The sequence below is a fragment of the Xiphophorus maculatus genome, chromosome 24 (genome assembly GCF_002775205.1).
Source record: "Xiphophorus maculatus strain JP 163 A chromosome 24, X_maculatus-5.0-male, whole genome shotgun sequence".
In the NCBI taxonomy this organism is placed as follows: domain Eukaryota; kingdom Metazoa; phylum Chordata; class Actinopteri; order Cyprinodontiformes; family Poeciliidae; genus Xiphophorus; species Xiphophorus maculatus.
Genome location: NC_036466.1, coordinates 13,282,165 through 13,306,157, shown reverse-complemented (window position 1 = coordinate 13,306,157; position 23,993 = coordinate 13,282,165). Strand labels below are relative to the sequence as shown.

The window sequence follows — 23,993 nt, the reverse complement described above, 5'->3', positions numbered from 1 at the left end:
TTCTTCACTTTGGTTCCTTTTAGTTCTGTTTCCATCTGAGTTCAGTTTTTACCTTCAGGTTTCACAGAAACTCACAATGTTTCCACCAGAGCTTCACTGAACAGGAAGCATGAAAACAATAAATACACACTGAGGCTGTGGTTCATCACATGGCAGCAACACATGCTGTGATTGGTCAGTTTGTTCCTTTATGATGTTTCATTTCTGCTTCTGATCACTTACCAAAATCCTGCTGGACTTCCTGCTGCTGCGCCATCTTTTATCTGGAAAACATGAAGGTTTTATTATGTTTCAGGCTTTATTTCATAAATAATTTGGTATTTTTGGAAGACTGAATGGAATCTAAAAAATACTGGATTAGAGATTGAAAATACTCATTTAAATTACATGATAATCAACACACACCACCAAAAACCCATTTCTTTAATTCTTAAAACTAAAACTGACTTGATCCTTACAGAAAATCTAAAACAAACACCAACTTACCAAATTTTTCTATGTTCCCGTTAAGGATTGTCAGTCATTCTAGGATCAGAATCCAGAAATGTGTTTGGACTCCTGCTCAGGTGTTTAGTTTTCAGGTTGTCCTCACCGTCTCTGCTGTCTTCCTCTGAGTGATGATGAGAAGCAGCAGATATAAAGACACAGAAAGGGGGACGAATCTGGACTGACAGAGTTTCATCCTGTTGAAACAAATCAAGTTCTGACTGGTTTTGCTGAAGCTGCTATCTGGGAGTTGTAACTTCAAGTTTACCTCCACCACTTCCCTCCTTCTTTCTCCTTCTCCTTCTGAGAGTGTGAGATGCACTAGTTCTCCATCTAACGGGTAAATTAAATTTCCCCAAGTCTGCTGGGTATTACCCTGTTCAAAACTGAGAAAGACTCGCCTGGTCCCACTAGTCTCACAGACTAGTGGGCCTGCACCTGTTAACGGTGGCTCTTTCTCTTTGTTACAACTTGCACTAGTTACTAAACCAGGTTGGTTTTAGTGACTCAGGCGAGTCCCAAGGGTGTTGTTTTAATATTTGGACTAAAACAACCTATAAAACGTTTTCCACCTTTTTCCTCTCCAGAATCAAACATCAGAGCTATTTTACAAATATCAAAGAACTTTGAGGCGACTCATTAACTGAATGTCCACAACATCTTTGAGATTTTCTTTATGCTAAATATTTTATTAGTAAGGCAATTTTGCGAGCGTCAGTACAGCTTAATTCAGTAGCAAAAATAATCAAATAAGAAAAATCAATCATCTTAATCCAACCCTAATGCTGAAACTGAAACTAAAGAGGAACCTTTGAGAGATGGAGTATGAAATTTCAAACCCCAGAACCGGCCTGATGAAGAAGAACGTGTTTCAGTAGGAGGAGGCTCACGGCACTGATCGATGAAGGCAGCTTTCATCTCTGCATGGATGTTGAGGTAGCAGGCCTGGGTGCTGGCAGGAAAAGTTCTGATTTAGAACAGTATTGGGTTTTTCTTCATGTGAGTTGCATAAAGAAGCATGAGGTTTGTTGGAAAAGGGTGGCGCTTACTACGGATAACGTACAGGTGGCAGCAGTTGTTTTCAGCAGGTATTGGATAAATTGGTACCTGGTCTTTCCTCATTCAAGTTGCGGTCCTCAGCTTCTTGACTTTAAGCTCTGAAGCTTGCTTCTCCATGTTTCAAGGCCTTACTGGTCCTTTGAGATGTAGGCGGGCTGGCCGTGCAGGAAGAAGGCCCCAGTTCCTCTTATTTGCCTTTGTCCTCGTCTTTGGGGTCCAAACTGAAGAACTCTGTGGAATTGAAAAGGGACATGGCCAAAACCTCTACAACCCTCCCATTTTGACATTTCACACATGCTGAATTTTGACTAACTCCTAGGAATTTAGATGTATTGGCTTCATAAGGTTGGCATGCATGTAAATCTCGGAGGATTAAAAATGATCAAAATGTCGAATTTGTAGGTCCAGACCTCAAAGTTTGATGTCTCGCCAATGAAAACTCTCAGAGTCAAACAGTCTGACTTTAACAGGACTGTCCATGAGGAAGGAAGACTTCAGGTTGTTTTTTGGGTTTTTTGCCCATCAAACAGATCTGCATTCCTTCAGAGGAACCAACTTTGCACAAATCTGACTGATGGCTAGAAAAAAAGAGCACAAACAGAAGCTCTGAACATCTGAATCCTGAGACAAGATCAGACATGCAGAGAGAACCGTCTTCAGTTTCTTACTCCTTAAACTGCTGGACAATCGCAGATGGATTAAGGATTAATCTGTGAGACGCTGAAACCTGCTGAAGACTAAAATATTCCTCCACTCCTCAGTAGAACAATAAAACCTTTATGAATACTGAAAACAAACCGTCTCTGAAGTCTGATAATAATGAAAAGATTAATATGAGGAAAAAGAAGTTCCTTTAAACTTCATTTACACACCTCTAACTCTTAACCTAACCCTAACCCTACTTGTAAGAGTCTCTGAACAGTTGTAAAAATTATTAGAAATTACTCTGATTAAACAAGTAATGTTGCAGATTTGTGATTTCCTAATAATCAAACATGTAAAAATCAAAATGAGAGAAATAGAGCGATGGTCAGAGTGAAGGAAAGTTTTCTTCTGCTTAAACCTCTGAGCTTTCCAGGAAAAAATTGAGATTTTTAGTCCTTTTTTTGTGATAAAAGCCCAGAGAAATCCTCTCTGATCAATAAATTATTGACTTCATATTGAAATATTTTACATCCACCAACCAGGAACCCAGATATCTCAGCCGGGCCACAAACACTCAGAACCTACTGGTACCAGTTTGACTCCACTATGAAACTGGGAGCAAACTCAGCTTGTTGTCTGGGTTACAGATGAAAACTTAGAGAAAACCAGAGTTCCTGATTGAAACCAGGTGCTGCAGCTCTGCATCATAAACAGAACCAGAACCAGGCCCAGTTCTGGTTCTGGTTCTGTCCAGCAGCTCAAAGAGAGAAAACCCAGTCAGGACTGGAAACCAGAAGAATGTGGAGTTAAAACTCACCTGATCAGATCTTTGCTTCTCCTTCTGTTCACACAAACCGAGTCGGAGCGACTGGAGAACCGGACCTGATTCTGCAGAACTTGAACCCGACCCACCTGAGGCTCCGCCCCCTCTCACAGCACAGCACTGCTGCCCTCTGGAAAGAGGTTCCGCAGCGTCCGGTGCAGGTCCACCAGGTTCCGAAACAGCTTTTTCCCACTTGCCATCAGACTGCTGAACTCTTAACTGGACTGCACTTAAAATCTGGTCTCCACTTTATACCTTCCACATGTACAGAGCTAAATAACTTATATTTTACTGTCATTTCTGCACTTTATATTTTATATTTTATATTCATATTTTATACTGTATTTTATTTTATTCTGGAGTAACCTCACAATTGAAAGCTCAAAACATTGTCCTGAGCCGTATGCAATGAAATTTCGTTCTGTATTCACCCTGTGCATGCAAAATGACAATAAAGTCAGTCTAAGTCTAAGTCACAGGTGTGGTCACCTATTGAAAAGACAAGAATCCTGTCTGATCATCATTACCAGGAACTAAATGTTTTAAAAAATTAACATTTTAGTTTAAAGATTCTTTATGTTTTAAAAATATTTAGTTTTTTAAATCAATATTTTATTAAATTAATGGAGATTTTCAGCTTTAATCAGATTTTTATCTATAAAGAACTTTATGAAACAACCAAATGTTGCACCAATTTTCTTCTCAGCAACAATAAAAGAGCAATAAATCACTAATAATATTTTCTTCTGGTTCTGATCTGATCAGCTTGTAGATATTAAATCTGAGGGTCCAGGATTGAACCTTGGGGTTCCCCACATTCTCTTCAACCTGATGAGACGTTTCCTACTGACACAAACAAGTCCCAGTTCTTCAGGTCAGACCGGAACCAGTCCAGAACTGGACCAGAGAGTCTGACCAGTTCTCCAGTCTCTTCTATAAAATGTCATGATGCTGCACTGAGTCCAACAGAACCAAGAACCTTCATGTTTCTCCACATGTTGACACGACCATCTGTTAATTGTAATGGTAAAAGCAGAATCAGCCAGAACCCAAAACGCAGCCACAACAAGAGGATGGTTAACCAAAAAGCTTATTACTAAAGTAAATGGTGTAGTGTGGTCACACTAGTGGGTCAGCGACGAGGAATCCTCAGGGGTCAGGAGTCCAGACGGGGGAGGAGAGGGTGAATGGACAAGGGGAGATCTGTGGGGGTCTCAGGGGACAAACAGACGACAGGGACAAAATCCACCAACCAGAGGCTGAGTCATGAAACGGTCCAGGGTCATGCACAGGAGGGTCTCAGGCAGTGAAAATCCAGAATCCAGAAGGCAGGAGGCAGGGTCAGAAACAGGCAGGGTCAGAAACAGGCAGGGGTCAGAAACAGGCAGGGTCAGAAACAGGCAGGGTCAGAAACAGGCAGGGTCAGAAACAGGACTTCCAACAGCAGAAGGATTAGGCAAAAATCTGTGGTCAAAAACAGGCAGGATCAGAAACCAGAAAACGCTTTGAAACATGAGACAAGGCTTGAAAGCTGTGACAGTGGCAACAGACGATCTCACACTGAGCTGGTGACCAGCAGCTGTTTAAATAGGGAGCAGCTCAGAGCAGGTGAGGGAAATGAGCAATCAGCACAGCCAAGGCAGAGCTGAAGGGCTGGAATCATGACATTAACATGTTCATATTTTATTAAATACAGATTTTATGAATTTATGTAATCATGTTTAATGTTGATATGAAGGAAACTTTCCATGATGATTCTCACCTGATCCTCCCTCCTTCATTCCTGAACAGAAAGTTTTTTAAGCTTTGGCCTCTTTTAGCCTGGAGGCTTTAAGTTTTATAACTGGTTTGTCTCAAACGTTTCCAACAAAAAGTTAAAAACCTGCTGAGTTCCAAACAGGTTTTAACTTGCCGTTTACTGGAAGATGTTTCTGAGTTTCTGTCTCTGCTGTGCAGGAATGTTCCCTCGTTTCTAGCAAGTCTCAACAAAAAAACGGTTCCACCTACAAACCCGACATCAGGATCCAGGAACCTTTTCTGATGTGTAATAAATGAAGGTGAAGGTTTCAGATCAAACCCTTTAACGACTCAGAATGAAATTATCACTTTTCAAAAAGTCATACTGGTAAATATCATTTAACACAAACTGGAGAACTGGACCAGGAAGCGTCTGCCTTACTGGGAACACTTCAGGGTTTCCCCCAGAAGACCCACCACCACTGAGCCTGGTGGTGGGGTCATAAGGTCATCCGTCCACCAGGAGGCAGAAATGAGTAACAGCTGTTTATTTAAGACTCATTTAATCATCAGAAAAAAGCTTTACCTTTCATAACGAAGCAAGATTTTATAACATTCTAAAAACAGCAGAAATTCTCAGGAAAACATCAAAAAACTACAAAAGTTAATAAAAATAAGTGATAAGACAGAAAATATGATTAAAAACAGCAGAAAGAACAATTAAATTAAACTCTTCAACTTCAGTATCATAATGTTGTCCATCAGAACTCATTTTAATGTTAAACAGTTCTATACAACCTATATATCTTTGCTCATCTGATGACTATTTTATCTCTGTGATTTGACTAAATGTGTTTAAATTGTCCTTCTTGGGTTTCCATCCAGCTTTAAACTGACTTCAGGTTCTGCATCCTTCACACAGACAGACATTAGAAGCAGAAACACAGAAACTACTTTAGCAGGTTTCCTCCTATTTTACATCCAAATATTTACACAACAATGAAACTTCTCACTTTCTCTGCATCAATGCTAATTAATAAGTGGAATTATTGGTTTTAAACTAATGAAAACTATTGATCATATTTATGAGCTCGAAATGAAAAAACTGTCAGATTTCTGAATTTTAAAGCTCCAAATCAGGTGGAAAAAGCGTTAAATTTCCCAGGTGTTAAGGAGCCGTTGGTCTCCAATCAGAGTAAAACTTGGTTCTGATCTGCAGGATTCTTCAGAACCGATCCGGTTGGCGGGTCGTTAGCGGGCAGGAAGCGGCTGCATCTGCAGGGAGTCGTAGGTGTCTCTGGTGGCCGAGCTCAGACCCTGAAACCAGCCGATCAGTTAATCAATCAGCTGGAACTTAGTATACAAACTGGACCCAGTGTTCCCAGTATATATACTGGACCCAGTGACGTCATAGAAACTTTAGTGAAAGTTTCACAGTAACTTAAAGGTTAATTCTCTACAATCCCAGTAAAAAACAAAAATAAAATGGCCTAGTCCAAGTTTATGATGCAAAGTTAAAAGAACCAAATCCAGAACCTCATCCTGGATTCTCCGTCAGCAGCAGAACTTCTGTCACTTTGGACCAAAACGTCCTCAGTGTTTATTTAAGAGTTTGTGTCAGGTTTAAACACCTATTGAGAGATTAAACAAACACAAGAAAGACAAGAGAGTTAGATTCTTTTGTCCTCGCGAGGAGAACAGCCACAGATGTTTTCAGTCACACATCTCCTCCGTTCTGAAAACATGTGTGTCCGTTCTCCCTTTTTATTGCTGTTAGGATCCCTGTTACAGAGAGCGTCTCAAAGGGGCGGGGAAAACACTTCAGTCACATGATTGCAACTTAAATGCTAGTCACTAACAAAACACACGGTATCTACACGCTAGATTATTCTGTTCCAGACACAGGATAACACAGAGCAAGTTGTACGTCTTCATGGCAACAGTTTTCTATCCAACAGATCAAGGATGCAGAGGTTTCTGCTGAGCGATAACCTGTTGAAAACAGTTTCTCTGCTCTTCCTCAGAGGCCTTCTGAGAAAGGAATCAAAGTAATTCAACAACACAGAAACTTTATGCTAAGATGAAACAAATAAAGGCATATAAGACAAGAACATTATAAAGGCACATGAAACAACAAATATTTGATAATAATAAATACAATTTACCTAACAGTTTTTTTGCACTAGTTGCTTTAATTTGACAGTCATCCAACAGGAAGTGGACAGAGAGGGAGGACAGACGCAGCAAAGGACCTGAGGACAGAGTCCAACTCAGGACTGCAGTGGTCTACACAGCCTCTAGGGGGCGCCGCTGGAACCGCGTCACCATGCCGACCCTGTTGTGGTCAACTTTAGTTTATAGTTCCACTTTGGTCAATCATTGATATTTTTGTACAATTCAAAGTGTCTGAACTCACCTGGTTCATCTTCTGGTAGAAACCAGTTTAGTGACGTGATTGAGACGTTTAGGAGTTTAGGAGCCACAGCTGCTGCTGGAGCCTGTTAGCATCGTTAGCATCGCTAGCTCCGCTCAGAGTCTCTGCGGGCTGTTTTCATCTCTGTGGAGCTGCTTCTAGTTCACACTGACAGATAAAACGTTGATTTCATGTTAAAGTAGAAAGAAGATTTAAGAAATAAAACAGCAGAAACACGAAGAAAGCAACAAGGGCTTCATTAGCCAATCAGGAGCGGGAAACTAGCTAACTGCTAACTTAGCCTTCTGCCCCCTACTGGACTCACTGTGTAACTACAACAACCAGAGTAAAGCTAGAGAGCTGATATGTGAAAAGCACTTCCTTTGGGTTCTTCAAACTAAAACACAAGGAACTAAATTCTCCTGTAAATAAATTCTAGCTCGTTAGTTTATTATATTATCAGAAAGCATAAGTGTGTAATTTTCTTAGGATGTGATATAAATTATATAATTGGGCTCTGAAGCCAAATTATCGTAATTATTTTGTTTTCCAGAAAAAAATAAATATTTCATAAATATTCTTCTGACTAAACCGGAAACGCAGCAAATGTATGTAAATAACACATCTATATATTAAATCAGCTATCAGTCCTTTAGACAGACCATAATAATATTAATATTTATAATGAGAAAGATATAAACGTGATCAACTTAACAGAAATCAGAAACCAGCTGCAGCTCTACAAACTCACCTCTATATTCAGAGCGGGGAATTTCCACCCTCTGGTGGCCATAGTGGGAACTACAGTCCTGATAATGCTGCATTATTTACATTTAATATCCACTTAATGTGGAGTTTAGAGAAAAACTAACAGTCTTCCTGAGTCATATTGACAATTTACTGACTCATATATTATCCTGACATATTTTAATTCACTGTTTATAGTTGTATATGTAATAAAAACAGTTTTAAATCATAAAATAAAGCTGCTGTGTTAAACTCTTACAGGTTTTTTCTGATTACTGAATAAAATCCTGCAGTGACTTTTATTTAACGACAGTAATGTAAGCTGACTTGATCTAACTTTATAGCATTTAAAATTATAATAAAGATAAACATCCGGTTAAACAATTTACATGAAGAATGTCTGTAGTTATGATAGTTCACCACCAGAGGGCAGTAAGAACTCAATCAACCATCATAAAACTGATAAACTTTAAACTTTTCACTAAATAGTTTCTAATGACAAAAACTATATTAACTTAATCCTGTGAATAATAAGTTATATATTTCATACTTGTATGTTATTAGAGATGGAGATTAATTATTAAAATAATTTAGACATAAAGTGAAAAACAACTACTTAGAAAGTAACAATTTCTATTACTCTAGATGAAAATGTAGCTGAAAAAAAATTACATTTTATTTTGTAAAAGTTCTAGAAATATTAACTGAGGGTAATTTTGAGAATCAAAGTCTCAAAAAGCTACAAATATTAAGAAAAACATATTTATTAGTGATAAGTTTCAACCAGCTGAGATCAGAGCATCAAGCTGGATAAAACCACCTAAAGGACAATTAATAAAATTAAAAAGTCAAAAAAGCTTTAAAAAAATATCCGAGCAATATAGTAAACAGATTATTTAAGTTTTATTTTCATATTTTGGAAGAGACTCGCTCTCTACCGCCCTCTTGTGGACACAAGTTGTAACTACATACTAAAATCCTTTATACTAGTTTAATAATAAATTAATGAGCGATTATTAATTTCCTTTGTCCTTTATACTAGTTTAATAATAAATTAATGAGTGATTATTAATTTCCTTTGTCCTTTATACTAGTTTAATAATAAATTAATGAGTGATTATTAATTTCCTTTGTACTTTATACTAGTTTAATAATAAATTAATGAGTGATTATTAATTTCCTTTGTACTTTATACTAGTTTAATAATAAATTAATGAGTGATGATCAGTGAACTGAAGGACAGTCGCTGCTGTTCAGCATCAGAGTTTAAATCTGCAGCTGCTGATAATCAGTTTGTGTGTAAAACAAGCTGCTGCTGGAGCCTGTTAGCATCGTTAGCATCGCTAGCTCCGCTCAGAGTCTCTGCGGGCTGTTTTCATCTCTGTGGAGCTGCTTCTAGTTCACACTGACAGATAAAACATTGATTTCATGTTAAAGTAGAAAGAAGATTTAAGAAATAAAACAGCAGAAACACGAAGAAAGCAACAAGGGCTTCATTAGCCGATCAGGAGCGGGAAACTAGCTAACTGCTAACTTAGCCTTCTGCCCCCTACTGGACTCAGTGTGTAACTACAACAACTAGAGTAAAGCTAGAGAGCTGATATGTGAAAAGCACTTCCTTTGGATTCTTTCAAAGTAAAACACAAGGAACTAAATTCTCCTGTAAATACATTTTAGCTCGTTAGTTTATTATATTATCAGAAAGCATAAGTGTGTAATTTTATTAGGATGTGATATAAATTATATAATTGGGCTCTGAAGCCAAATTATCGTAATTATACTGTTTTCTAGAAAAAAATAAATATTTCATTAATATTCTCCTGACTAAACAGGAAACGCAGCAAATGTATGTAAATAAAACATCTATATATTAAATCAGCTGTCAGTCCTTTACACAGACCATAATATTATTAATATTTATAATGAGAAAGATATAAACGTGATCAACTTAACAGAAATCAGAAACCAGCTGCAGCTCTACAAACTCACCTCTATATTCAGAGCGGGGAATTTCCGCCCTCTGGTGGCCATAGTGGGAACTACAGTCCTGATAATGCTGCATTATTTACATTTAATATCCACTTAATGTTGAGTTTAGAGAAAAACTAACAGTCTTCCTGAGTCATATTGACAGTTTACTGACTCAAATATTATCCTGACATTTTTCAACTCACTGTTTGGAGTTATATATATAATAAAACAGTTTTAAATCATAAAATAAAGCTGCTGTGTTAAACTCTTAAAGATCGTTTTTCTGGTCAGACTGAATAAAATCCTGCATTGACTCTTATTTAACGACAGTAATGGAAGCTGACTTGATCTGACTTTATAACATTTTAAATTAAAACAAAGATAAAGATCCGGTTGAACAATTTCCACTGATGATGTAAATAATGAATAAATCCAGAAAGACGGCAGGGTGACCGATGGAGAAAGTCCTGATATGTGATGAAAATCGACTGTTTCATCTCATGTAGATCTGAACATATAAACTTATATCCAAGCATCATCATAGGTGGAGTCGTTGGTCCCGTCCGTATTAGCGCTGAATTTTCCTGCTGCCCTGAACACATCTTCAGTAAAACCAGCCTCACTGAGGCCAATAGACCAGCGCTACGTTGCAGGAAAACTCTGAAGCTTCTTGGCTGGTTTTGGCCTCTAAACTGAGACGCTCTCATATGAAGTGAAATGTTGCACATTATAGGTGCTGGAGATGACCTTTAACCCCTCGCTGTCCCAGGTTTTAGGTAGTGTGGAGGTGAAGAGCCAGACTCCTGATCTGCTGTGAGTGACGTGACGCTCGGTGGAAGTCCTGCATCCTGTTCCATCTTCATGTTGGAGACGTGAGGCTTTGCTTCTCCTGTCTGGGATTTGATGGGAAACGAGTCACAAGATTCAGATGATTTCACAGTCGTCACTTTGACGATGCAAACTCTGGTTCCTCTCAGTGTTTGGTCTGTCAGAACGCTGCTCAGGTTCCTCCTCAAGGTTTTCCTGCTTTTCTTTAAAGTTGTACGACTTTAAATCCACACAAATAAACCATAGAAAGTCGGTTATTATCTCATCTTCTAATGCAAATTTTCATCCGTCAACAAAAGCTGGAAAACAAAACTGTTCTCCTGGAACAACAGCTGTTCAAACTGATCCATCACATCTGTGAGCAACATGGAGTTTATCTCTGTTTCATTTCAACTTTGACCTTTTATTCCTTCCTGTTGCATCAGAAACTTCCCGTCCTTAAAGTGAATCAGACGGTTTGAGTGAAACCAGGTTTCAGGTGGACTGAAGTCGTCTTCACTGTGAACTTCATCAACTTTCTGCTTCACAACAAAACCTTTCAAAGCCAAACACACATCCAAGCAGCTGAGTCACAAATGATCCAAGTTCAAATCTTGTGTTTCTTTTCTCTGGAGGATCTGCTCAGGACGTCTGGATCTGTTCTGAAGTGGATTTAATGCTACAGATCCGGAGGAAGTTTTAGTGTTTGGCTCTGAATCTATAGAGCTGCTATCATGTCTCATTTTAGCTCAAGTTTTTTCACCACAACAGAATAAAATCACATTTTGCCCCATTAACATGCTCTTTAAAGCTTTTTAAATGAAACTAGTACTTCATATTTCTGCTGAATTCAACTCTTCTAACTTGAACTCAGAGTATTTTTCTCTCTTCTGTTCCTGCAGATCATCAAACAGATCAGATGAAAAATAAAACTGAAAATCTTCAACATCCTGATCGACGTCTGGAAACTATTTGAAATAGAAACGTAAAATGTTCTGAGGTCGGTGACCGCCTCGTCGTCGGCCTGTTGCTACACCTGCACGTGAAACCAGCAGAAACACTGTCGCCACGGAAACGCTACGGGGACAGCTCTGGTCCAAACATGGAGGAGGCAGCATCATGCTGAGGGGAAGCTGGTCCCAGTTGATGTGAGTCATTTTGATGCTTTTCAAGGTCATAGTGAAAGTAAAAAGCTTCAACATATAAAACATTATTTTATTAAGATAAATATAGCCTTCTCAAAAATAAAAACACTTTTTACTCTAAAGAATTTTAAAGAACTCATAAAATTATAATTAGTTTTATTATAATGAAACTATTTTGGATAAAAACCAAATTAAAAACTAAAACTTTTCATAATAATGACAAAAAAGAATCTGAATTTGTAATAAAACCTTTTTCTATCAAAATAAAAGCCAATAAAAAGAGAAAAGTGTTTAAAGCCATAAAGTAGAAAGATAAATAAAGCGTACTTCTTGAGGAGGAGTCGGTCCAGCGCTCCGTCTGAGGTCGTCTCCATGGCGACCTTCAGCGTCTCCTTGACCTCTTTGAGCCGAGGGTCTCCGGTCCGACGCCCCGTGGATTTCAGAGCCTGAAGGCAGAGACGGCGAGGCGGACGGCGTCTCCGTGTCCGTCCTCTGGAGACTCACGCTGGGACGTCCTCCTGTCCCTCTGCCATGGTGGAGAACAGCAGATCCTCCAGGACGGCAGGACGCCGCCTTCCTTCTCCTGCAGGAAACACAGAGAGGCGGCGGCATGATGCTGCCACCGCCGGGCCCCCGAGGGCCGCCGGTGTCTGGGTGCTGCAGCAGCGGCCGGAACGAGCTGCGGCGATGAAGGCCTGGAGGAGTCTTCGTCACTCTGGGAGGTTTCCATGACAACTGTCAGCAAATCTCAGTCTGTTTTCTGCTAATGTCAAAAAAACACAATTTCACTGTTGCAGTGTTTCCATGAAATAAGAAATGAAATTAAAACCACATGTGAATAATTTATCTCCAGAGAAAAGTCATTAATATTCATGGCAGACACGGATGGAAAGTTCAAACTCATAACTCAGCCATGGTGGCGCTAGCGCTCATCATCTATCAGCCAATCAGAGGAGACGTCAGCGTCTCGTTCAGGCCTTGGAGCGATAAGCCCCGCCTACTGTGAAGCGGCTACCTGTGCTGCGTTTTGGGAAATTGTATTTTGACAGAAGAGCGGTGGATTCAACATGTTGGAACGACTCTCAGCTTTTTCTCACCTGATGCTGTGAAGCTCTGGAGGAGCCAGAAAAAACTAAAACAAACCATCATCCTCCAAACACTTCCTGCCGTCTTCCTGGTTTCCGCCCAGCAGTAACATCCGGCTGTTGATCACGTGACTCGTGGTGTGAAAAAGTGTTTCGATTGGCTGAAAAACCTCCTCATCCTACCGCTAAAACTTTCATCCAAGCCCCTCAGTGGGTTTATTCCGTTACATTTCTCAGTTTTTATAGTTGATGGAAACGGAGCGACTGTGGAGGGACACAAACGATGAGGGCGGGAATCGAACCAGCAACCCACCGACTGCAGGATGAACTCCTGCTGCTCCTGTTCTGATTTCCTTCACATTTGAGTTTCATCCACCAGAACATGATTTAATCCTGTTCCTGTTATTCCATGTAACATTCTGGAATAAAACCAGGGATTTAATCCACACAATGTTCAGATTTTTCTCCTTCCATGTTTCCAGCTGGTGGCCTCAGAGAACAGAAGATGTTTTAAAATCAAAACTTCAAACCAGAATGAAAAACTAAAGCAGCATCAAGCTGCATTGTAGCTGAAAAACCCATTGAGCTTCAGTGAAGCGGCTGAGATGAATCGTTCTCACCTCCATGTCCAACTGGAAACTCCTGACAGCAAAAACTGCAGAAAGTTTTAATCCCGTCGCCACTGACAGGCTGAACCAGATTCTTTGCTTCTCATTCCTGCTGCAGCTGCAGAGTCTCTTGTTCTTTCTAGTTTCCTCCATATGAATCTAGGAGAGAAATGTTTCTAATTAGATGTGACCTCTGACCTGAAGAATCCTCTGCAGACGAAGCTCATCTGCACTTTTTCCTTCTTCTTCTATTTTTATGGAAGTTGGTAAAAAACTTAAAGTGTCGCCGACACGATAAAACCACTGACATGATTTACAAAGATGAACTATTGACCTTTCATTGTGTGGACACAAAAACCTCCATCATGTGACCTGAAGGCCTCTGATTGGTGGCCTCTAGTGATGTCATCAGAGGCTGCTTGTTGCTCTGCAGGAGACAAAGTGTCTAAAGAGATTCTCCAGAAAGATCCGGCTGCTGCTGCAAAGAATCAGATCAACTGGGAATAAAGTTGGAATTTCAGTTTTCAGCTTTTCTTCAGCAGCTGAACCAGAATCTGCAGTTTCATCCTGGAAACCAGTTTTTCCTGGTTCTGCTCAATTCTTCCTCTAAAACCAGATGTGAGTCTCTGAGGTCAGAGGTTTCTGACATCAGGAGGAAGAGCAGCAGAACCAGTAAAGATACTGGAACCAGTTCAGCTCAGCAACTGGAAACTGCAGCTTCAAGAGAGTTTGTAGAAATCTGCTGTCAGAGTTTGTTGGTTCTGATCAGCAGGAGACCAGAACCCGACCAGAACCACAGCTCCATGAAGCCAGCAGCTTGGTTCTGAAGGAGAACCGGGCCGAGTTCTGGTTCTGGTTCCTCCACAGAGAGAAAACCCAGAGAGGAAAACAAGAAGTGAAAACTCACCTGATCCAGACTCTGCTCTGCTGCTGCATGGAGTCGGAACCGGATCTGATCCAAGCCTGACTAGAGCTGAGGCTCCGCCCCCTGACTCACCTGAGGCTCCGCCCCCTTCCAGGTGACATTAAACTCCTTTCCTTCCATGTTTCCTCTCCTTGTTTCCATGGTGATCTGAGCTGTAAAACTTTAGGTCAGATTTGAACTTTTTCAGGTTTTTCTCAGTTTTCTGCTCATTTCCAGCCAACATTTTATTGCAGGAAATCATTTCAGGAAGGAACCAGAAGATTCAGGAGTCTGGGAGATGAGACTGTAACCGACCTGAACACTGAGGCCCCAGAGCGCCCCCTGCAGGATCTGCTGCACCATTAACCAGACAGAAATGAGTTTTATACAAGTTATTATTCTAATTCAATAGCTGATTTAATTAATCGAGTTTTGATTATAGAAATGGTTCTCATCTGTTTTTTAAAATCATCTTCAGTCTGAATCCTGCAAATATAAACTGCTGGCTAAATTAGTAGCTTAAAGCTGAAATCAACTTGAGATGTTTCTGCTTTTACTAATTTAAGCTTTTAAACTAAATGTGAAAACTTAAAATAATAATAAAAAAGCAAAATGGCATGAAGGATTAAAATTAATGTTCAGTTATTATATGTGTACACAGTCAGCTGCATAGAAAAAACAAAGATTTTTAAAAACCTTTATTTGGTCGTTAAACATCCAGCAACCCACATTGCATTAGAAGAATGATGAAAATCAAACATGAACCAATCAGCACATTATCCCAGTGATTCTCTGAGGTTTGAATAAATCAGTAAAATCCCAGTAAAGAGCCTGATGTGACACATCGAGTCCTAAAGTTCTCTAGAAAACTCAAAACATGAAATATGGAGTTAAAAAAGTCAAAACCAAAACAAACTGAGAGAAATTAAAGCTGAGAATCAATGATGACATAAAACTTCAACATTTAGCTTTTACAATGAACATAAAATATATAAAATCTTTTTTTTTCCAGGTTCCAGATGTTCCTGAAAACTGATCTAAGATCAGAGTTTCTGTGGGACATCCAGTTCTAAACTGGTTCAACTGGTTTCTGTGATGGAAGCTGAAGTTTCTCTGCAGTTTCCAGTAAAGCATCTTTTTATCTGTGGAGCTTTGAGGAACATTTTCATGTCAGCAGAAGGAAGAAGCAGCAGAGAAAAGAGGTTTGAAGTGTCTTTCATGGCTTCAAAGCTGAACTGAAAATGATTCCCATGTTTCCATTCTCAGACCATTTCTGGTTCCAGGATGAAAATGAATCAGAGAGAAAAAAGATCAACTTTCCAGTTGAATCCAGTTCAGATCAAAACTCCATGAAGCCTCTAAATGGAGCCCAGTTTGAATTGGATCTTTATTGATCCAAAGAGACAAACAATATCAGACACTAAATGACAGACATGAGAAAAAACCTTGGAGGTCAGAGGTCATCATCATGATCCAGTCAGAGTCTCTTTAGACTCAAACTGCTGCAGCTTCAACCTCTGAGGATCAGCAGGACACAGAGACCATTTTTTACTTTACTGAGATCAGAACCTGCAGAGAGAAGAAGGAAGGAGAGAGCAGATCAGTGAGTGTTTCCAGACTCTCTCCAGCAGCAGTCAGTGACGCAGCACATCCACTAGATGGTTTCCAGGCTGCAGTCAGACTGATCTCAGAGCTGTGACCAAGATGAACCTGATCAGTTGTTTCCTGTTGAACTGAGAGAACAAACAGATCTGAGATCAGATCTGCTGCTGCCACAGTTTGATGGATGAGGACCACTGTCTCTAGACATGTTGGACGGCTGGACGCTGGAGTCCAGCTGGACTTCCTGGAGACATGGACACAGCAACAACACTCATCTTCACACCAACACAAACACAGGAACACAGCAAGCTGCTGCTCCTCTGATTGGCTGATTGCTGTCTCTGTGTCCAATCAGGAAGCCTGAACCATTCTCCTCCCACTGAGAAGCTGCAGCTTTACTGGGAACACTGGATCTTTGCTTTGATGCTAACTGGGTTTAGTTCAATATGCTGACAGCAGCTGGACTCACTACAAACATTTACTTACTTTACTTTCTTTACAAGATCCTTCAGCTGCTGAACATCTGAATCCTTCAGCTTGTTTCCCATCAGGTCCAGTTCTGTCAGACGGGTCGGGTTGGACTTCAGAGTTGAGGCCAAATAATCACAGCTGATCTTTGACAACCTGCAGCTGAACAATCTGAATAAAGAATAAAAGATGTGAGCTGAAGCCAACAGGATGCAGGTTAACCAGTCCAACAGAACCAGTTAAAGATTCTCATCAATATTAATGCCAACAAGCTGCTGCTTCAATAAAGACCTGCTGACTTCAGAACCAGAACCAGAACCAGAACCTGGTACTGGGTCATGTTGTGTTGGAGGATTTTAGTCAGTAAAATCATTCCAGGTTCTGATCAAAGTGTTGAAGCATCAATCATTGATTATTGATTTGTTCCTGTCAGATTCCAGGAATTCACTTTTCTAGACTGGGTTGAATGACCTTTGACCTGCTTCACATGAGGGGGATTTCTACACACTGGGGGTCCGAATGCTGTCCTGTTCTGACCTCAGATCAGCAGGTCCAACTCAGTTACACAGAGGGACTAAATTAAACTCTGGATCCAAGTCCAGGAACAAACTCAGAAAATATTTATTAGAACAGAAGAAATTAATTTGATTTATGATCAATTATAAATAATTAATCATAGAAATATCAATAATTATAGAATTAAAATACTCCAATCTCTCCAGTCTGCAGCCTTCAGTCTGTAGAAAACCACAGAGCTCCTTCACTCCAGAATCTCCCAGGTTGGTCCAGCTCAGGTACAGTCCTGTCAGACGGGTCGGGTTGGACTTCAGAGCTGAGAACAGAGAAGTCCAGCTGGTCTCTGACAAACTGCAGTCCATCAACCTAAATAAAGAATAAAAGATGTGAGCTGAAGCCAACAGGATGCAGGTTAAAACTGAAATATGAACAAATAAATAATAAAAATGTAGAAAATTAATTTCCCTGAATGTAAAAGAAACATGATGAACTTGTGAAGGAAAAAAATATTAACAATGTTTAATTAATTTTGAATGTACACTTTATGATGTTTTTATTAAAGGTTTGCACTCAGTTGCAGCTCAACAGGACATGTGCTCTTCTGACCCTCCTCAAATAAGAACAGGCTGTTCAGCGGTTAGACATGTTAGACATGGCTAAGGTGATAAGTCTAGTTTGTAGAAGTTCAGTTACTAGTATCTGATTAGCCATCCGCAGAGAGGCCTTTTTGTAGAAACGCCTGTTTGGACACAGAAAGAAAGTAGAAATTATCTATTATGTTTCGTTAGATAAACCTAAAAGGGCGTCTTATGCACAAGAAACACAAAGAATATGGCCAAAGTTGAGCTGTGAATGTGTATGCAACCCTGCTCAACTGAAACTTACAGATAAGTAACTTATAGATTTTTGAGCCACTTGAGCCAGAGGGTGTGGCTACGTAATGTGTGATGTATCCTTTGTAGATGAAGAGTCAGAACTCATCCGATTCTCACCGAGATGTGAGCTATGAACGTTTTCTCCATTTGCAAATGTTAATTAAAGCTGTTTGTTCTCTTTTATAGCTGAAGTTTTGTCTCGAATTTTGTGCAACTTAAACTGATTCTAACATCTGATCCAGTCAAACTGGTTTAAAGAGTCCAAACCAGCAGAACCAGAACATTTGATCAGCAAAGAAACTCAAAGTTTTTCTAAAAGTTTCTCAGGATCTTAAACTCAGTCGATGTTTTTCTCTCTCCATGTTTCCTTCCAGGCTCTGTATTAGCCGACTGCTCTGTACCATCATTTATCTACTGAGATATTTTATGTCTCCAGTTTTTGGTCATTAATCTATTAATGATGTTTTCTTGCTGGTTGTATTTTAACTGCAGCTCATTGCTAAGTATAACAGATGTAAACGGGTTTATTTCAATCCGTCTAATTCAGCGTTTTACAATATCCATTACAGCTCACATTCTGAAAGTTGATCATTTTCTCATTTTGTGCTGATTCAGTTACTGAACTATCAACTAGAAAATATTTAGCCTTTTCTCTGTCAGATTGATGAGGGTCATTTAGTTCAAGTTCTGAATCCTTCATCAGAGACGGCTGCAGAAATGGGAACATTATCATAAAGGAAAAACCAGATTGTGAAGATGAATCATTTTAAATCTATTTTCCAGGTAAACCACATGAGAATGATTTCAGTGAACTGCTGAAGCTTGTTGCATACAAAGCATTACAAAGCTAAGATCTCACTTCCTGTCCTACAAAATAAGAGCTGAATCAAAATGTTTGAACAAAATGACTTTAACACCATAACCTTCACAAAGTCAGTATTTACTGCAGGACTGTTAATTAATTATCTTTCTATTATTTATGTCTCCTTAATGTCCAGGAACTCTGCCAGAAGACTGTGGTCATCCTGATAGAGTCTGACTGTCAGAACAAACTCAGATTTTCCTCTGGAAGCTGCTCTCAGTGGTTTGGAGGACGACTGACTTGGAATTTGCTCCATTAGTGGAATTGACACTAAAATGGAAACTCATCACTTGCTTCCATTTTGTTTTGCTTCCTGCCAACATAAAACTCCTGCATGTGCTGCAGCTCCATATGAGCAGGCAGTCAAGTCCCCAGAAAGCTTCCCTGTTTCTAGGAACCATTTCATCCAGAGTTAGTTGAACTTTCTCTGTCCATCTCTGTCAGACTGTGAACCTTTAGTCTGAGCCTGTGGAGAACCTCTCCTAACACACCTGCTTCAGATTCATGTGCTGCAGTCTTTGCTGGTTCTGATGTCTGGGAGCAGAATAATCATGTCCTGAAGAACCTGCAGCCTGTGGAGCTCAGAGAAAAACTCAGTTGTGTGGATTTTTCAGACGAAGCTGAAGTTGGTTTCTGATTGCAGCTTCTGATCCAGGAAATGGATAAAGGGCGATTCCACCTAATTTAATTTACTATCAGCATCTTTAATCTACTAGAGTTAAAACACTACAACACCTCGACTCTTTAAACCTGGACTGGATGATTATCAACTAATAGCAGAAGATTTAAAACTAAGTGTGAAATATGTGGATCTTCAATAAAGGGAGATTTCATTCTCTCTCTTTTTGCACCTTGACCTTTGACCTGCTTCACATGAGGGGGATTTCTACACACTGGGGGTCCGAATGCTGTCCTGTTCTGACCTCAGATCAGCAGGTCCAACTCAGTTACACAGAGGGACTAAATTAAACTCTGGATCCAAGTCCAGGAACAAACTCAGAAAATATTTATTAGAACAGAAGAAATTAATTTGATTTATGATCAATTATATCTAATTATTCACAGAAATATCAATAATTATATAATTAAAATACTTCAATGTCTCCAGTCTGCAGCCTTCAGTCAGTAGAAAACCACAGAGCTCCTTCACTCCAGAATCTTCCAGGTTGGTGCTGATCAGGCCCAGTTCTGTCAAATGGGTCGGGTTGGACTTCAGAGCTGAGAACAGAGAAGTCCTGCTGGTCTCTGATAAACTGCAGCTCATCAAGCTGAATAAAGAATAAAAGCTGTGAGCTGAAGCCAACAGGATGCAGGTTAAAACTGAAATATGAACAAATAAATAATAAAAATGTAGAAAATTAATTTCCCTGAATGTAAAAGAAACATGATGAACTGATTCTAACATCTGATCCAGTCAAACTGGTTTAAAGAGTCCAAACCAGCAGAACCAGAACATTTGATCAATAAATAAACTCAAAGTTTTTCTAAAAGTTTCTCAGGATCTTAAACTCAGTCGATGTTTTTCTCTCTCCATGTTTCCTTCCAGGCTCTGTATTAGCCGACTGCTCTGCACCATCATTTATCTACTGAGATATTTTATGTCTCCAGTTTTTGTTCATTAATCTATTAATGATGTTTTCTTGCTGGTTGTATTTTAACTGCAGCTCATTGCTAAGTATAACAGATGTAAACGGGTTTATTTCAATCCGTCTAATTCAGCGTTTTACAATATCCATTACAGCTCACATTCTGAAAGTTGATCAGTTTCTCATTTTGTGCTGATTCAGTTACTGAACTATCAACTAGAAAATATTTAGCCTTTTCTCTGTCAGATTGATGAGGGTCATTTAGTTCAAGTTCTGAATCCTTCATCAGAGACGGCTGCAGAAATGGGAACATTATCATAAAGGATAAACCAGATTGTGAAGATGAATCATTTTAAATCTATTTTCCAGGTAAACCACATGAGAATGATTTCAGTGAACTGCTGAAGCTTGTTGCATACAAAGCATTACAAAGCTAAGATCTCACTTCCTGTCCTACAAAATAAGAGCTGAATCAAAATGTTTGAACAAAATGACTTTAACACCATAACCTTCACAAAGTCAGTATTTACTGCAGGACTGTTAATTAATTATCTTTCTATTATTTATGTCTCCTTAATGTCCAGGAACTCTGCCAGAAGACTGTGGTCATCCTGATAGAGTCTGACTGTCAGAACAAACTCAGATTTTCCTCTGGAAGCTGCTCTCAGTGGTTTGGAGGACGACTGACTTGGAATTTGCTCCATTAGTGGAATTGACACTAAAATGGAAATTCATCATTTGCTTCCATTTTGTTTTGCCTCCTGCCAACATAAAACTCCTGCATGTGCTGCAGCTCCATATGAGCAGGCAGTCAAGTCCCCAGAAAGCTTCCCTGTTTCTAGGAACCATTTCATCCAGAGTTAGTCGACTTTCTCTGTCCATCTCTGTCAGACTGTGAACCTTTAGTCTGAACATGTGGAGAACCTCTCCTAACACACCTGCTTCAGATTCATGTGCTGCAGTCTTTGCTGGTTCTGATGTCTGGGAGCAGAATACTCATGTCCTGAAGAACCTGCAGCCTGTGGAGCTCAGAGAAAAACTCAGTTGTCTGGATTTTTCAGACGAAGCTGAAGTTGGTTTCTGATTGCAGCTTCTGATCCAGGAAATGGATAAAGGGCGATTCCACCTAATTTAATCTACTATCAGCATCTTTAATCTACTAGAGTTAAAACACTACAACACCTCGACTCTTTAAACCTGGACTGGATGATTATCAACTAATAGCAGAAGATTTAAAACTAAGTGTGAAATATGTGGATCTTCAATAAAGGGAGATTTCATTCTCTCTCTTTTTGCACCTTGACCTTTGACCTGCTTCACATGAGGGGGATTTCTACACACTGGGGGTCCGAATGCTGTCCTGTTCTGACCTCAGATCAGCAGGTCCAACTCAGTTACACAGAGGGACTAAATTAAACTCTGGATCCAAGTCCAGGAACAAACTCAGAAAATATTTATTAGAACAGAAGAAATTAATTTGATTTATGATCAATTATATCTAATTATTCACAGAAATATCAATAATTATATAATTAAAATACCTCAATATCTTCAGTCTGCAGCCTTCAGTCTGTAGAAAACCACAGAGCTCCTTCACTACAGAATCTCCCAGGTTGGTTGTGAACAGGTCCAGTTCTATCAGATGGGTCGGGTTGGACTTCAGAGCTGAGAACAGAGAAGTCCAGCTGGTCTCTGATAAACTGCATTCCTGCAACCTGAATAAAGAATAAAAGCTGTGAGCTGAAGCCAACAGTATGCAGGTTAAAACTGAAATATGAACAAATAAATAATAAAAATATAGAAAATTAATTTCCCTGAATGTAAAAGAAACATGATGAACTGATTCTAACATCTGATCCAGTCAAACTGGTTTAAAGAGTCCAAACCAGTAGAACCAGAACATTTGATCAAAAAAGAGAAACTCAAAGTTTTTCTAAAAGTTTCTCAGGATCTTAAACTCAGTCGATGTTTTTCTCTCTCCATGTTTCCTTCCAGGCTCTGTATTAGCCGACTGCTCTGTACCATCATTTATCTACTGAGATATTTTATGTCTCCAGTTTTTGTTCATTAATCTATTAATGATGTTTTCTTGCTGGTTGTATTTTAACTGCAGCTCATTGCTAAGTATAACAGATGTAAACGGGTTTATTTCAATCCGTCTAATTCAGCGTTTTACAATATCCATTACAGCTCACATTCTGAAAGTTGATCATTTTCTCATTTTGTGCTGATTCAGTTACTGAACTATCAACTAGAAAATATTTAGCCTTTTCTCTGTCAGATTGATGTGGGTCATTTAGTTCAAGTTCTGAATCCTTCATCAGAGACGGCTGCAGAAATGGGAACATTATCATAAAGGAAAAACCAGATTGTGAAGATGAATCATTTTAAATCTATTTTCCAGGTAAACCACATGAGAATGATTTCAGTCAACTGCTGAAGCTTGTTGCATACAAAGCATTACAAAGGTAAGATCTCACTTCCTGTCCTACAAAATAAGAGCTGAATCAAAATGTTTGAACAAAATGACTTTAACACCATAACCTTCACAAAGTCAGTATTTACTGCAGGACTGTTAATTAATTATCTTTCTATTATTTATGTCTCCTTAATGTCCAGGAACTCTGCCAGAAGACTGTGGTCATCCTGATAGAGTCTGACTGTCAGAACAAACTCAGGTTTTCCTCTGGAAGCTGCTCTCAGTGGTTTGGAGGACGACTGACTTGGAATTTGCTCCATTAGTGGAATTGATACTAAAATGGAAACTCATCACTTTTTTGTTTTGCTTTAAAGTCCAGGAACAAACTCAGAAAATATTTATTAGAACAGAAGAAATTAATTTGATTTATGATCAATTATATCTAATTATTCACAGAAATATCAATAATTATATAATTACATACTTCAATCTTTCCAGTCTGCAGCCTTCAGTCTGTAGAAAACCACAGAGCTCCTTCAGTCCAGAATCTTCCAGGTTGGTCCCGCTCAGGTCCAGTTCTGTCAGATGGGTCGGGTTGGACTTCAGAGCTGAGAACAGAGAAGTCCTGCTGGTCTCTGATAAACTGCAGTCAATCAATCTGAATAAAGAATAAAAGATGTGAGCTGAAGCCAACAGGATGCAGGTTGATGATGATAATTTATTTCAGACGTTTCGCCAACAAAACATAATAATAATAATAATAATAATAATAATAATAATAAAGATTTTCATGTTTCTAAGTGTAAATATAATACTTTACTATCAATTTACAAACTCAAATTCATGTTTATTCAGTGACTGTGAGTCTGATGAAGTTTAACTTTTATAATTAAAACCCTTTTTATTCATTAATTCATAGAATAAATAGTATTTCTGTTTCCAACACAAATAAAACAACAACAATATTAATATTAATAATAATAACATTTCCTGAACCAGATGAAAGTAATACATAGACCCATATATATAGATACACATTTACCTGCATATATACATAAATAATATTCACCCCCCCATCATCCACATTCTGTAATTCATCATCTTGTTCATCTTTATACTTTTGAATATGAACCATTTTGAATCTTTTCTTAAAGTTCCTCATGTTTGGACTTTGCTTCAGCTCTTTAGTGACTTTATTCCAGATCTTCACTCAATGACAGAAATGCTCATTATTT

General features: G+C 39.0%; 1 protein-coding gene and 2 long non-coding RNA genes across 8 annotated transcripts in view; all 3 read right to left on the bottom strand.

Annotated features, from left to right (window-relative positions):
- LOC111607622 (NACHT, LRR and PYD domains-containing protein 3-like) overlaps positions 1-23,993 on the bottom strand; it is a 392,536-nt gene that overhangs the window by 10,079 nt on the left and 358,464 nt on the right. Inside the window, exons 8-13 of one of the 5 annotated variants that reach the window (XM_023329655.1) lie at positions 23,243-23,416; positions 21,881-22,054; positions 19,848-20,021; positions 17,209-17,382; positions 16,519-16,671; positions 15,874-15,999 (exon numbers count right to left, since the gene is read on the bottom strand). In XM_023329655.1, the coding sequence (XP_023185423.1) occupies positions 15,993-15,999; positions 16,519-16,671; positions 17,209-17,382; positions 19,848-20,021; positions 21,881-22,054; positions 23,243-23,416 (856 nt within the window). In that variant the 3' untranslated portion in view covers positions 15,874-15,992. Of the gene's footprint in view, positions 1-15,873; positions 16,000-16,518; positions 16,672-17,208; positions 17,383-19,847; positions 20,022-21,880; positions 22,055-23,242; positions 23,417-23,993 lie in introns of those variants that run through there. The other 4 variants (XM_023329658.1, XM_023329654.1, XM_023329657.1 and 1 more) reach the window with 4 other exon arrangements.
- On the bottom strand, positions 1,171-3,125 carry LOC111607644. Its single transcript, XR_002752384.1, has 3 exons — positions 3,008-3,125; positions 1,594-1,776; positions 1,171-1,438 (listed from the first exon to the last, which is right to left on the bottom strand). It is a non-coding gene; the product is annotated as an uncharacterized LOC111607644 (long non-coding RNA).
- LOC111607647 lies at positions 6,861-13,952 on the bottom strand. Of its 2 annotated transcripts, XR_002752391.1 has the most exons (4): positions 13,861-13,952; positions 12,161-13,685; positions 7,167-7,331; positions 6,861-7,085 (listed from the first exon to the last, which is right to left on the bottom strand). It is a non-coding gene; the product is annotated as an uncharacterized LOC111607647 (long non-coding RNA). The 2 variants fall into 2 exon arrangements; XR_002752392.1 differs by lacking the exons at positions 6,861-7,085; positions 7,167-7,331 and adding an exon at positions 9,124-9,315.